This window comes from Equus caballus, chromosome 3 (genome assembly GCF_041296265.1).
Source record: "Equus caballus isolate H_3958 breed thoroughbred chromosome 3, TB-T2T, whole genome shotgun sequence".
Classification (NCBI taxonomy): Eukaryota; Metazoa; Chordata; class Mammalia; order Perissodactyla; family Equidae; genus Equus; species Equus caballus.
The window spans coordinates 56,121,607-56,136,198 of record NC_091686.1 but is presented as its reverse complement, the minus strand read 5'-3'; the positions used below and the strand labels follow the sequence as shown (position 1 = coordinate 56,136,198).

At 41.0% G+C, this 14,592-nt stretch overlaps 1 protein-coding gene and 1 long non-coding RNA gene across 8 annotated transcripts in view; one reads left to right on the top strand and one right to left on the bottom strand.

Annotated features, from left to right (window-relative positions):
• Positions 1-8,274, bottom strand: part of SPARCL1 (SPARC like 1) — a 43,368-nt gene extending 35,094 nt beyond the window's left edge. Inside the window, exons 1-2 of one of the 6 annotated variants that reach the window (XM_070263442.1) lie at positions 7,223-7,798; positions 6,726-6,800 (exon numbers count right to left, since the gene is read on the bottom strand). In XM_070263442.1, coding sequence (XP_070119543.1) covers positions 6,726-6,750 — 25 coding nt within the window. In that variant the 5' untranslated portion in view covers positions 6,751-6,800; positions 7,223-7,798. Of the gene's footprint in view, positions 1-6,725; positions 6,801-7,222 lie in introns of all 6 variants that reach the window. The other 5 variants (XM_070263444.1, XM_070263446.1, XM_001496019.5 and 2 more) reach the window with 5 other exon arrangements.
• The window catches only part of LOC102150862 (uncharacterized), a 41,184-nt gene extending 31,237 nt beyond the window's left edge, over positions 1-9,947 (top strand). Inside the window, exons 2-3 of one of the 2 annotated variants that reach the window (XR_290048.4) lie at positions 3,611-3,783; positions 9,050-9,947. This is a non-coding gene — a long non-coding RNA (uncharacterized lncRNA). Of the gene's footprint in view, positions 1-3,610; positions 3,798-9,049 lie in introns of both variants that reach the window. The other variant, XR_001380457.3, reaches the window with a different exon arrangement.
• The last annotated feature ends 4,645 nt before the right edge of the window (positions 9,948-14,592 follow it).

Genomic DNA, 14,592 nt, shown 5'->3' with positions numbered 1-14,592 from the left:
AAATTAGAATAAGATTAGGTCAGAGTAGATTTTTGTATTTGATTTCTTTTCAGTTCGTATAGTTTTTTTTTTTTTTTTTTTGAGGAATATTAGCCCTGAACTAACATCCACCACTAATCCATCTCTTTTTGCTGAGGAAGATTAGCCTTGAGCTAACATCTGTGCCCATCTTCCTCTATTTTATATGTGGGATGCCACCACAGTGTGGCTTGATGAGCTTTGTGTAGGTCTGCACCCGGGATCCGAACCAGTGAACCCCGGGCAGGCTGCCAAAGCAGAGTGCGTGAACTTAACCGTTAAGCCACTGGGCTGGCCCCTATAGTTTCTTTTTAGAACATTAATTAATTTATTAATTGAGAACATTAGTTTGAATTTAAACTTAAAAAGGTAAATTTTATTTTTGACATTCTGCATGTTGCTTTGCCACTTAAATTTATTTAACGTAACCGTCTGTCACCACTGGGCACTTCTCATCTCGCTATACCTCTTTTCTCTTTTTATCCCCTTTCTCTTTCCTTTTCTTCTGAGCATTAACGAGCTGTCTGATCACTGAACTAGTGTAAACATGGCCATGCATCCCTCTAAAGGGAGGAATAGGCTTGGAGTCTATTCTTTTCCATCTCTCGTATTGGCTATGTCAATGACTCCTCGGAAATTTCAGTGCTAGGTGTTATTGCTTCAAGTCTTTCTAATTGAATTTTCCTCACGTTGCCTTGAGTCCTTCAAGCTGAACCTCTCCCCCTCCCCCTAGTTGTTGGCTCCTTTCTTGGAAGCCTCAGCCAAACTTACAAGTCCTCCTCTTTCTTTCTAGGCCAAGGAAACTTGCTTCAGCATTTTTGGTTTTCAGAGCAGATGATGAGTACTTGATCTGTTCCTCTTGCCTTGTCTAAAGTCAAACAAATTGAAAAAGACATCCCAACTACCCTAGAAAAAGGAGAGGTTTGCATTGACTGTTTGTCCTGTTATTTTATTTTTCTTCTTACTATTGCCATATCATTTCTTGGAGTAAGCACACCCACGCTTCCAAATAAGGCCAGGTATCTTCTGTTGAATTCGTTTATATCAGAGGAAGCCTGTAGGCTGCTATTTTTAGTAATTATCATAACTACGGAAAAATTTCCTTTGAAGGAAATGTAGCAAACAAAATGATTATCATAGGTACTTCATAATCAAACTCAAACAGAGTATTCTCTTCATTCTGTCTTTACGTGATAGCCAAAGGCTTCGTTATCAGAGAACAAATCCTTTAGTCGTATCTTGGCTAACATATACATGTTGTTACCTGATCCAGAGTTAACACTGATGCTTTAGGGCTTTTAAAGTATTAATACGTCTCTTGGGAGAGCTCTGTAGCTTGACATTAAAGTAATCTGAAGGATTAGAAAAGACGCGCTTCTATTCTGACTTCTGTGCTGAGTCACCATCTGAAATCAAACTATCCGAGGCCGGCAAGTGTATATGATAGACTCAATGATACAGATGTTTCTGGAGCTCTCACCTTCAACTGCCCATCATCCTTTCTAATTAGACCTACCACCATGTGGGCCCAGGTGAGGGATAGACATGGTTCATGGCTGTGGGGGCTTTGAGTCTAACCAGAACTCAACAGAGACGTTAAAGATACATGTTAAATATGAAACAAGTGGAGGCTAAGGACACTTAGTGCTCAGGGAAGAGGGCCTTATGGGGAGCTGCTTAGCATTTACGTCTCCCGCTCCTCTGCCCCTTGCTCTCAGAGGAGCTGGCCTTCTCCCTGTTCCTTCAACAGGCCATATCCCTCCTGCTACTGGCTCTTTGCACAAGGTGTTCACACTCACAGAGTTCTCTTGCCAGCACCCGCTCGCCCAACCACCACCACCCAACATTCTCTGTCTCTCTCTCTCTCTCACACACACACACACACATACCACCAAGTTATCCTTTATTTGGCCTTCAGATGGAGGAAAGCCATCACTGACCTTGAGTGGAGATCAGACTCCTTACACACTTTCTTAGAACAAAGGTGCTTTTCCCTCTTAACACTTACTTCAGCATATAGTTATATGCAATACACGTTCAAATTTAATGTGAATTTTTCAACCCTCCCCCCAAATTATGCTATAAAAAGAGGGATTTGCTTTCTATTTTAGTGCTTCTGAGATCTCTTCCATTAAAGGCCATCATCTCAGTTACCTCATTTCGAACTGCAAAGTACCATTTCAGGAAAACAGCCTTAAATGATCTCTAGCAATGCTTATTTTTGTTCTTAAGAAGGTCACCTTGACAATCCAAAAGATAATAAATAATAAAGATATTTAAAACAGATTTAGTAGTTATGCTTGAGGTATGACTTCATTATTGCAAGTGTTGAAATTGCAGCTTTAGAAAACCACACATTACAGACTCAAGTGGTTTTAAATAAGCCCTTTAAAGAGTACTGGAAAAAACAATATAGCAAGTAATTAATGTGAGGAGGTCATCACCATAGTATGAGAATTTATGCTTGGGGATCAAATTTGCAGCGTCAGCAGATTTTGGTAAGTGTGTTACGAACAACTTGCAGAGAAGCGATGATGCACTGCTCCGTATTAGGTAATTACAGAGTGGGTCCAGTGAACACAGACACTGAGGTTAAAGATGCATATAGAGAGTGCTAACAAAGCTGTTTCATGAACTGTGAGAATGGAAAAAGTCATTTTTATAAGTATAAAATATTTAAAGTATTGATATTAAATTAAAATTAAATATTTAACATATTGTAAGTATAAAATATTTAAAATGAGATTTTAAATATGTATGCGTAACAATAGAGTAAGTATCCTCAGTATACATTACAATCCTTTATCCATTTGTGCATTTAGGTTGGCCAAAGACTTTGGGTATATTTTCACCAGAAAAATGAAGATGGCTTTGTATTTGAGGTCACCTTAGGTTTGGGCGTATGCACTGTGTATTAATGTGATGATTTGACTAATGACTATCTCCCTAACTAGTCACTAAGCTCCACGGGAGCACGGCCCCTCTCTCTGGTCGCTCCTGTGACACTCTGCATTTTGCATGGAGTAGAACACTGAATCCATTAGTTGTTTGAGACATAAGATTAGTTATTTACGTAACTGCATGACCTAGAAAACACTGAAGAAATTAAAACAGAAACTTTAATCAAAAGCATTTTAAGGAAAGATAAGATGTCTTAATACCTTTCGCCCTAGTGTTAAGATGAGAAGAATCTTTACTCTTTATAAATGTAAAAATCCTTAATTCTTTCTTTTCTCTTTAGAAATGCAACGGCTCATGTTTATACAATGATAATTCTGAGGCCTGTATTCATTACAGTTTACTCACTGGGACACTCAAAGTTCAAAAAAGCCATTGTATTCAGAGTTAGAATTAATGATGAAAAGTATTAAAAGAACTACTGCTGATTGAGCACTTACACCTGTTATTTCAGCTAATCTTCCAGCAAACTTATGAATTAGCTGTTATCCCTGTTTAACAAGCAGGGGAAACTGAGGTTTGTGAGCTTAACAGCCAACCTTTATCACTGGTCAGATACTGTAATAAGAGCCTTACATACAGTATCTCATTCCATTCCCACAATTTTATGACTATTATGATCTCTATTTTACAGATGAGAAGACGAAGGCAAAGAGAGTGGATACGATAGAAACACTAGGGAGTGCCAGGATTCGAGTCCAGGCAGCCAGCCCCAGAATCCCCGGGCTAACCATGATACTACAACACAGCGTGAAGATGAGAGGAGGCCGTGGGAACTCAGAAAATGGATTTATTGCGGCATGTGCAGTATGTGTTATAGAGTGAGGTCATTTCTATTTCTCTGCCCTTGCCTTTCCAGTTGTTTGTCCCCTGCGCTCCGCAGTAAACTGATCACTGTGTTAGTAGCTTTCTTGTTCATTTTCTTATCACCTATTCATTGACTCTTCAAAGGAAACATTTAGCTACTGCAGTTGGTGTACATAAGTTGGTTGCATAACAGGAAGGGAACAAGCCAGGACTGGAGACTTCATTTCTAAAGAAGGATTTTAAAGCAGACTAAGAGTTATTTCACAGAGCAGGTCATGAAACTCGAGTCTCTCTATACCCTTTCATTGCTATGACAACAGGCTGCTCCTGCTACATGTGGCCAGAAAAAGCAGCTGACACTTCAATGCTAGGAACATAGGGGAGAGGTTCACAAAAACAAAAAACAAAAACTAAGCCCTTTAGTTTGAATCTCAGTCAGAGAGGAAAAAATATCCCCTAGAACAAGTCAAAATCCCTATTCTTGCCTTTAGAAAAGATCAGAAAGGAGGAATGTTGGGGGCCTTCTCTCCTGTCCAAGTAGGCCAACAAAACAGAATTGACTGCAAAGCAGCATTTTATCTGACTCTTCTTAATGGCAATCTGAAACAGAAAACTCTCTTTGGTTCCATTTGACTTGGCCATTAAGAAGCAACTAATTGAAGAAGTAGTAAAGACTCGTAGTCATAAATACTTCATGTTGAGGCCCCCGGACCCCCACCTGGGAGAATACAATAGTGTCAGGTTTATTTTTCCATTTCTTTGGATAAAAAAAGATGATTTAAAGAAAATTTCCTTCTTGATCCCCAATTTTACTACCAGAAAAATCACTCCAAGTATAGAACTGAATACTTTCTCATTGATGTATGAGATTTCTTATAAGCAACCAATAAAATTTCCTGTGTGTCTAGTACTCTGCTAGGTGCTGTATTTGGCATTTAAAAAACATCTTGTTTAATTCCAACATCAACCCCATTTGTGGGTATTATTATCACTATTTGCTTAATAGATGGGTAAACTGAAGCTGGAAGGTGTGAAGCGATTGCCCAGGCTCCCACAGCCTGTAAGAGGCAGACTCAGGATTCAGACCCAGGTGTGTTCGATTCTGAAACCATGCTCTGTCCACGCTACTGCGCTGACTCCGAGGCACAGACCTGGCATGGACATTTGATTATACAGCAAAGTGTGTAAGTACAAGGAAGAAGGCCCGAGGGAAAACCTAGAGTAAATTCCCTTTCTACAGAGTTCCAGTGGGGATGTTTAAGTAGGCTATTACTTTAATATTAGCTCTGATCCATTGATTGCTTCATATGTACCAGCATAGCTGTTTTTTTCACTTAATTCTCACAACAATCTCTGAAGGAGCAACTAATTTTATGATCTCCATTTCCACAAATGAGGAGACTGAGGCTCAAAGAGTCATTTGCCCAAAGTCATAGAGCCTGCTAAAGCCTGGATATGAACAAGGTCTGTGTGTTTCCAGAGCTCACGATCTTCTCCACGCTATCACATCATCTCCCTACAATCGGTCAAGGCCACACACTCTGTTCCCCAGAGTTCTGTCCATCTTGTGATGCCAAGACACAAACCAGGCTAGCTCCAAGTGATACTACCATTGCAAGCTCAGCCTTTGGCAGAAGATGCCCTGTGGGCCCTGTAAGAACCAGACTCTGGCCTAGTATGGCATCTCTTGGGCAGCCAGGCCTACTGGGGAAATTCTTCTGGATTTATGGGGCCCCCTTTTCCTTCACTGAAGGTTGTTTCAGAATGATATGTGAGGGCAAAGGGCACCAGAAGTCTTTTAACAACAGTTGTTTATCTTCTTCTTGGTAGAAAAAGATTCCCAACATCTTCTGGACATTGTGCTAAACTTAACTGAAATAGCAATGTTTGTGTACTATTACAAATCAGTTGAGTAAAAATAGTAGTTGAGAGGAAATGAAGTGAATAATGTTTTAGAGTTTTCCAGATGCATCACTATTCATTTCATTTCTGTCATCACTATTTATTACTTTTACATAGTTGGTAAGTGAAGCTGTGCCATGACAGACTATTAGGATTAAATCCCAAAAGACCTGAAAAGGAAATCCCAGTACTCTGATTGCCTAATGGCTGTACAAAACATCCCTGAAAGAAAAAGGCAAGATTCATTAATAACACATACATATTCTTTTCCAAAATGTGGAGCGCAGCGTTAGCTGGCTGGATGATAAGTAGATGAAATAGACTGCTCTGCTTTGCTAGATCTCGTTGAATAAACAGAAATCTTTCCTAAGAGAGGTTTTCTTTTTCTTTTTTTAAATAGTCATAGTTAAGAATAGTCATAAACATCAAGGTTTAGCTGAATAAGCTGTGAACTGAAAAAGCCTGGTACCCGTGAGAAAGGGGAGAATTTTTAAAAAAGATTTCTGCTGAGTTGGGTTGAGTGAACGTTTCTATTCAGTATATTCAGGCCCTGGGCCAGAGGAGAGCTCGGATACAATGCCAAGGTGACATCTTTCGCCTCTGTAGATTAAAGGCAGTGCAAGACAGAGACTCTTTCTGCAGTGCCTCTTGGTTTCCAGTATCGAGAGTATCGATCCGCAGTTGAGAGCATGGTTTCCTCCTGCAGGGTGACCTCTAATACGGAGGAGGAATGAGTGAGCATGACTTGCATTATTGTTTTATTTTAGAAGCTAGAGCCAGAGACGATAGTACCTTACAATACAAGGGTTATCATCATCTCTAGCTCTTTGATTCCCCTCCCTCCCTCCTTTTTTCCTTCCTAATTAAGACATTATTAGAAATTAGAGGAATTTTATGTATGTGTGTGTGCATCTTAACAAACGATAGGAGACAAGAAACAGTTAGTCACCAAGCTGTAAAAGAGAATTAGAAAAGAGATAATAGTCACAACAACTAAAAAATAATCAAAGAAGAATACAGTATTATAGAGATTTTCCTACCTTTTGCAAAAGCAAGCTGTTTCATTTCTACATTGCTGTTAGGTACAGACTCGGACGATGGTTGAGACTGAATAACTTCAGATTATTTAGACATGGAAAATACACAAATTACTTTGATTTGAAAGTTTTAAAAAAATGCTTTTCCTATGATCTATTTAATATATTTAGTAAAGTATTTCTACAAAACACATTTCAGGATTCGGATTTCACCAAGATCTGATGCTAATTTGGTTAACAACAGCACTACATTTGTGTTCTTGGTTATACTAAAACCAGCATTTACTAGTACTGACTATTTAATCTTGGAGAAGAAAAGGAAACATGAATACAAGTGTTAAAATCCCTTATTAAGTAGCTTTTCTGCAAATCATGCAAAAGGGTTTTTTTGATAAATAAATGGCTTTGTATTAGGCACAAATATTAGACAGCTTCATCAGATCATCCACATCAGTTTAACAAATGCAATTAGACGATACAGTCAATTCATTAAAATTTACCTTCAGGTAGGTGGCCGGACCCAGAGCCTTAGTAGACAATTGAAATTGAATCCCTTCTTTGCACACAGCCAGGAAATAAAAATTTGATAAATACCCAAGAGAAACTCTTTAAATCTCGTCCCTCGTTAGCTCTGCTTCTTTGCCCAGAAACACATTCAAGTCTATTGGAGTTGAAATTCTGCTGCTCTGTCAACTAGTCAGGGTCTGAAGTGACAGACGAATTTGGAGGTTGGCGCTGGGGCGTATTTCAGACTGTCATCGTTTTTGTTGCCGATTCCTGCTGTTCTCTAGCAGGCTGGCCTCTCACTCACAGCGGGCGCGCTGAGCTTCGCAGGCAGTGCAGACCCACAGGGGAAGAGCTCACTCTGCCCCAGAAGATGGGGTTAACAGTCCTCCCTCAAGCTCTTGTTCTCAGAGACTCATAACTTGGCTGGAATATAAGTACTTGGCTCTTTATGCCCTTTTTTTTTCTCTCTCTCTTTCAAACAACTCTAAAAGGTTTTACAAACAGGATCCCTTTTTGGGGGATCTGTATTTTAAGGCTTTGAAAAGAAACTCCATGGTGTTGTTTCTTCCTAAAGGAAGTTGGGGGGTGGAGGTTAAGGAAGGGGAGAAGAATTGCCGCAGATGCATTTTTACATTGCTTAATTGGAAATTGTTCTCACAGATACAGTCTGAATTTTAGCAATAGCTACTGCAGACACCTGAACTCTTTTTTGGGTGCCCTTCAGAAATTTACCTGTATATGAAGCATCACTCCTGTACATTATAGCTCTCTTGTATGCCGATTCGGAAATACTGCCATTCATAGACTGCTCTCCCCCAACACAACTCCTTACTATAACCCCCCATATATTGATTGGTCCATGAGCAGGCGTTTTCCTGTGAAATTGACTGGACCATGTGTTTATTTTTGACTCGGCATTCTGGTTATTTATATATGTGTCTAATTTCTTCTACTGCTGCTTCTACATTTACTGCACATTTATTATGTGTCAGACACTGTGCTAACAGTGGCTCATGCATTGTTTCAGTGGATCCTAAGTCTGTATGAGGTGACTATCACTACGTTCCCATTTGAGGGCAGTGTAGTCTAGTGTTAAAGTCTGCACGCTTTGAGGCCATGCAGGTTGGGTTCGCATCTTGGCTTCACCACTTCCCAAGTGTATGACCTGGGACAAGTTATGTAACCTTTCTAATCTTCAGCATCTTTATCTATAAGATGGGGTGATATTGTCCACGAATATGGGGACGACAATATGGTCTATCTCAGGCGGTTGTTCTGAGTTTTAAGTAAGTAAATACAAGTGCATAGAACATCTGCCACCCAGCAGACGTTCAATAAATGTTAGTTATTGTGATTTGCATGTGAGGAAGCTGAAGCTCGGTAAGCAGAGCGATTTTTCCAAGGTCTCCAGCTGGTCAGTTGTAGAGGGGGATTCCCACCCACCGACCTTGGCCAACTGTCCTGCTTGAGTTACTCAGCCTCTAGGCTCTAATCTGTCCTTCTGAGCGAGCTGTTTGCCCCTTGAGGGTAGGGATGTGCCCCCTCTGTACTCTCCACGTGCCCAGCACAGTGCTTTGCATACTGTAAATGTTCCATTGATGTTACACAAATGCTTGTAATTTAATTTAGATTTTCGACCAAAGTCAGGCCAAAGGCAAAACAAACATTAAAAACACAACAAAAATAAGCAAAAATGCCACCTATAGTTCTAGGCAAATATGCCCTCAGGCAAGTGACTCCAAGTACTTTAGAAACATTTGCCCGACTTATCTTTCAGAACACGCCAGAGAAGGGTAACCAGAACTATCTCTGTTTTGCAGCTGGGGAAATTTGCAGCAGCGGAAACTGGGCACTTTGCCTAGGAACTGCAAACAAGTCACGGTGCAGCTGGGAACCGGCTGACATCTCTAGAATCAGGATTACTTGTTCCAAACCGCCTTTCCAGGCACAGGATGAAGTGATGTGACGTGATTTCGCCTCAGACAATGGGCTGTTTTTCCTTCGCCAAGGCCTAGGGTGTGAGCAGTAGTCTCCTCAGAGGAAGGATCAAACTGTGGGCTGTGTTCGATTTTGCGTCTCCTCGGCCTCTCGGCACACCTGGGCCTGGGAAGCGTGGGAGACACAGGCACAACTCCTCAACATCTCCTGAAGGCCTCAGGCTGGTGGAACTGTTGCTGGGTGTGCAGGCCAAGCATTGCTGAAGATTTTGCCTGGGTTGGCTAAAGGAAATTTTCTCGAGTTCTCAAGCATCCAAAATGTTAACTTCTTATCCTAACAAGCATTCTCCACTTATCTGATATAGGTTTATGAGACTGATTTCAGGTAATTACATCAGTGAGAATATAGAGAAGGTTTTGGTTAGAGGGCTATGAAAAAAAGATTTAACCAACAAAAATATTTTTTCTAACACTGAAGTTGATATTTTTTGTTTTTACAAAATGATCAAAATAAAATTTCTTATAGAAATCTGTGCTAACATAAAAAATAACTTGGTTAAATAAAACTGGATTCATCTCATCTAAATATGTACCTACAGAGTTCCTTTGTAGGTGGGAATGCTTGAGACTTTTGACCCTCAGTTTCACAGGATGTTTTCTCTAGACTTATTAATTTATAATACGATTAAAAAGACCCACTATTATTTCTTATAACTAGATAACAGAGAAAAATGTTTTTTTAAAAAAAAAATAAATAAAAAGACCTTGAATGCACAATGTCTTTTAAGTGTGGTTTTACTTTGGGGATGTTCATGGGCAGATAGCCAAACTCTTGTTTCTGAAGCTGTCGTTTCTAAAATAGTTTACAGCTCATGAAGCTGAGAACAATAAACCTACAACAATACCCACCTGACAGATGGAACTGTAGATCAGATTTGGAAACTTATCCAGTGTCTAAATGTGATGAGAGAACTTTGATAAATAAAGAGCTTATTACACTCCTGTGTATGAACTGACCCACGTCATATCAGCACTGGTGAGAAGGGTCTAATGAAAGCCAACATCTAAGTTGAAGAATTTTTTTTTGACTTTAGTGCTAGGATTCCCTCTGAGAATCTGATGAAAGCTGTGGGCAAGCTCCTGAAACCCCACTCAGGGGTTCCATGGGGTTAGCAATCTCCAATGCAGGTGAAGGATGAGAGAACATATCAACCAATCCTCAAGCATCGAATGAGCCTTTTTGTTTTACGTAGCACAAGCCTCTGGGTGATATGACAGAAATATCATAGCTCCTGCCCATTAAGAGTCTAAGGGACAAGACATACACTCATTGTCAGAAGGTGGCAGGATTCCCCTGGAGTAGGGAGACCCCCAGGTGGGAATGAGTATGGAGGAAGCAAAGCTGCAGTGGAAATAGAGTGTCGGTGCTTAATTTGACCAGGCCCTGGCCTGCAGGGCCCTCCTCCTTGCTGATACCATGTGTTAGTCTGCCTGCGCTACCCAAACAAAATACCACAGACTGGGTAGCTTACATAACAGAAATGTATTTTCTCACAGTTCTGGAGGCTGGAAGTCCAAGATCAAGGTGCTAGCAGAGTTGGTTTGGCCTGAGGCTTCTCTCCTGGGCCTGGAGACGGCTGTCTTCTCGCTGTGTCCTCACATGGCCTTTTCTCTGTGCTCACACGCTTCCTCTTCTTATAAGGACACCATTCCTATTATTGTATTAGGGCCCTACCCTTATGACCTCATTTGACCTTAATTATCTCTTTAGAGGCTTTATCATCAAATCCAGTCACATTGGGGTTTAGGGCTTCAACATAAGAATTTGGGGGGACACAATTCAGTCCATAACATCCCATGTGTCTTTCAGACCTTGACATTTAATACTCTGTGGGTCTTAGTTCTGGGACCCACGCTCAATTCTCAATTCTGGCTTGGTTAGTGACCTCTGCCCATGCAACCTTTCCTACCCCCCAGCACTACCATCATATCCTGGCACTGAGCCATTTCCGTTCTGTCGGCTCTGCCTTGGTTATCAATCCACTGGGTCAATTTCTGACTAGGGGTCCTTGCAGGAGTTTACTCCAGCCATCCTTTCTCAGCCCAGCTCTCCTTTGGGCTTAGTCATAGCCTCTATCAGGTCTCAAGCAGAGATGTGACTCACAGGAAGCAATTAATAAGAAAGAGAGTAGCAAAATATTAAGCATATAATGTGGCTAGTGTGATTAACTGCTATTTTTCTAGTAATGACTTTCAAAGCAAAAGAAATGAAAACAAAAGGAGAAAGAGCAGTCAGGGCTAGGTGAATTTTATATGTCAGGCTAAGCAGTTTTCCCTTTATTCATAAGGTAAGAGGGAGCTCTAGAAGGTTTTCCCACTGAAGGTTAGGAAGAGTAGGACGGAAATAGAAAATACTGTATATATTAGGATAGGTTACGCTGCAATAATGAACAGCCCCAAAATATCAGGAGCTTACAACAAAGCTTTCTTTCATTCATGCTACATATTTACTGTAGGTCTACTGCAATCTTGCTATACGTTGTATTCGCTCTGGGATGCAGGCTGACCAACTAGCTGCCTTGGCAGAAGGAAAAGTGATATGGCAAACTATGCACAGTTCTTAAAGCTTCTGCCTCAATGTGTTATACATCACTTCCGCCCACTTTCATTGACCAAAACAAGTCATGTGACCACACCCGAGTTCACTGGAGTGAGGCAGTGTATTCCTCCTACAGAGACGAGGAACCACAGGCAGGAGAACCAGAAAATAGATTTTAATCAGAATGGAAGGATATGACAACCTGTTGGAAGAAAGTATTAGCAAAAAGGAAGAGAACAAAATAAAAGGGGCAGAAGTAAAGTTAAAAAAAAGTAGGGGGATAAAAAGGATGAGGGGCGGGAGGAAGGGAAATAGGGTAAAAATAAGAGGCAGCTCTATAGAAAATACAAATAAATAATTGAGAGAATTAAGAGGACAGAAACATGAGGAGTTAGATTAGGTTAGAGCAGCACCAATCACATGGTTCTATACAGTTGTAAGAGTTGTCCCTTAGTTTCCTCGGGCTGTCATAATGAATTACCCCAAATTGGCTGGCTTAAAACAACAGAACTTTATTTTCTAAAAGTCCTGGAGGCTAAAAGTCCAAAATCATGGTATCAGCAGGCACATGCTCCTTAAGAAGGCTTGAGGGAAGAATCCTTCCGTGCCTCTTCCTGGCGTCTGGAGGCTCCCAGCAGCCCCTGGCGTTCCTCAGCTTTATAGTGGCATCACATCAATCTCTGCCTCCGTCTTCACTGACATCTTTCCCCCATGTGTCTCCTCTGAATCTCTGTGTGTCCTCTCCTCTTCTTGTAAAGACACCAATCATTGGATTTAGAATCTGCCCTGATTCAGTATGATGTCATCTTAACTTGATTACATCTGCAAAGCTGTTTCCAAATAAGGCACATTCACAGGTACCAGGAATTGAGACTTAACATGTGTTTTTAAGGGACACAATTCAACCCACTATGAGCTAGTGTCTGCCCTTCTCCCTGCCCCAAATTCATGTCTTTCCCATGTGCAAAATGCCTTCATCTCATCCCAACATTCTTAGGCCGTTCCAAATGTCTTAACCCAACCCAGCATCAACTCTAAGTCCTAAATCTCATCATCTAAATAATGTAAATCAGATACGTGTGAGACTCTCGGTGTGATCCATTCTAGGGCGAAAGTCCTGTCCATCTATGAACCTGTGAAACTAAGAAACAAGTTATCTGCCTCCAAAATACAAGGGTGGGACAGAGGTAAGACATATTTCCATTCCAAAAGGGGGAAAAAGGAAGGGATGTGGGGATCACTTGTTCCCAGCAAGTTCAAAACTCAGCAGGGCAAATTCTATTAGGGTTCAAGCCCTGAGAATAACCCTCTGTTGTTCAATGCTCTTCCCTTTGGCCAGCAGAGGCTCCACCCTTTGGGCCCGTGGAGGTCCCGCCAGCCCCTCTGCCACCTTGGGAGTTGTATTACTTTGCTGGGGCTGTGATAAAATACCACAGACTGGGTGGTGTAAGCAACAGGAATTTATTTCCTCACAGTTCTGGAGCTAGAAGTTCAAGATCAAGATGTCAGCAGGGTTAGTTTCTTCTGAGGCCTCTGTCCTTGGTTTGCAGATGACTGCCTTCTCCGTATGCCTTCACGTGATCTTCCCTCTGTGTATGTCTGTTTCCTAATCTCTTCTTATAAAACATTAGTTAGGGCCAGCCCCTATGGCCTGGTGGTTAAAGTTCAGCATGCTCTTCTTCGACAGCCCAGGTTCAGTTCCCAGGCATGGAACCACACTGCTAGTCTGTTAGTGGCCATGCTGTAGTGGTGGCTCACATGAAAAAAAAAGAAGAAGATTAGTGACAGATGTTAGCTCAGGGCAAATCTTCCTCAGCTAAAACAAAACAAAACAAAACAAAAACCCCAGATATCAGTCCTTTTGGTTTAGGGCCCACCCACATGACCTCATTTTACTTTAATTATTTTGAAGGCCCTGTATCCAAATATGGTCTTATTCTGAGATACTGGGGGTTAGGACTTCAACTTATGAATTTTGGGGAGGTTTTGTTTGAATTCAGGCCAAACAAGAGACATTCTTCTTTTTTCTTGAAGGATAACATGTGAGCGTAACTGCATAGAGTTTTGGAAGATTGAAAGCCTTCATTTCATCCTGTCACCCTTTCAGCCCAGGGTGGAAGTATTTCTGCTGGTGTAATATTCTCAAGAACCTGGTTGGTCTCCAGTGCAATTCATGGGAGCCCAAGCCGTGAGACAAAGGGTTCTCCACAGATTCTTCCTGGATAAATTTGTTCGTATTCTTGGCTTCTGCTGAGAAGGTTGATTGGATCCACAGATCGCATTCACATGCCTAATCTCTGTAGCAAAAGGTTGCCCACCTGTACCCTTGGTGCTCTTTCCAGAGCATGCTTTCTCATCTTTTGCTGTCTGGAGGTTGAGAATTTTCAAAATCGTCAAGTGCTGTTTCCTTTTTGCTTAATAGTTTCTTCCTCCATTTTACTTTTCTTCGAACATTTTACTATAAGCAGCAAGGGGAAACCAGGCCATGACTTCCATGTTTTGTTTGGAAATTTCCTCAGTTCGTTATCTAAGCTCATCACTTAACAAGTGCTGCTTTCCACCTAACAGTAGAAGACAATTCAGCAAAGTTCCTGCCACTTTAAACAAGGGTCTCCTTTTCCCTAGTGTCTAGTAACATGTTCTTCACTTCCTTCTGAGATCTCACCAGAATTACCTTTAACATTATTACTTCTACCAACATTCTGTTCGTGATAATATATGTATTCTGTAGGATGATAGAAGATTTCTCTATAGTTCTCTTTACTTCTTTCTGAACCCTTACCAGAATGTCTTTTAATGCCCGTATTTCTACCAAAAATTTCTTCAA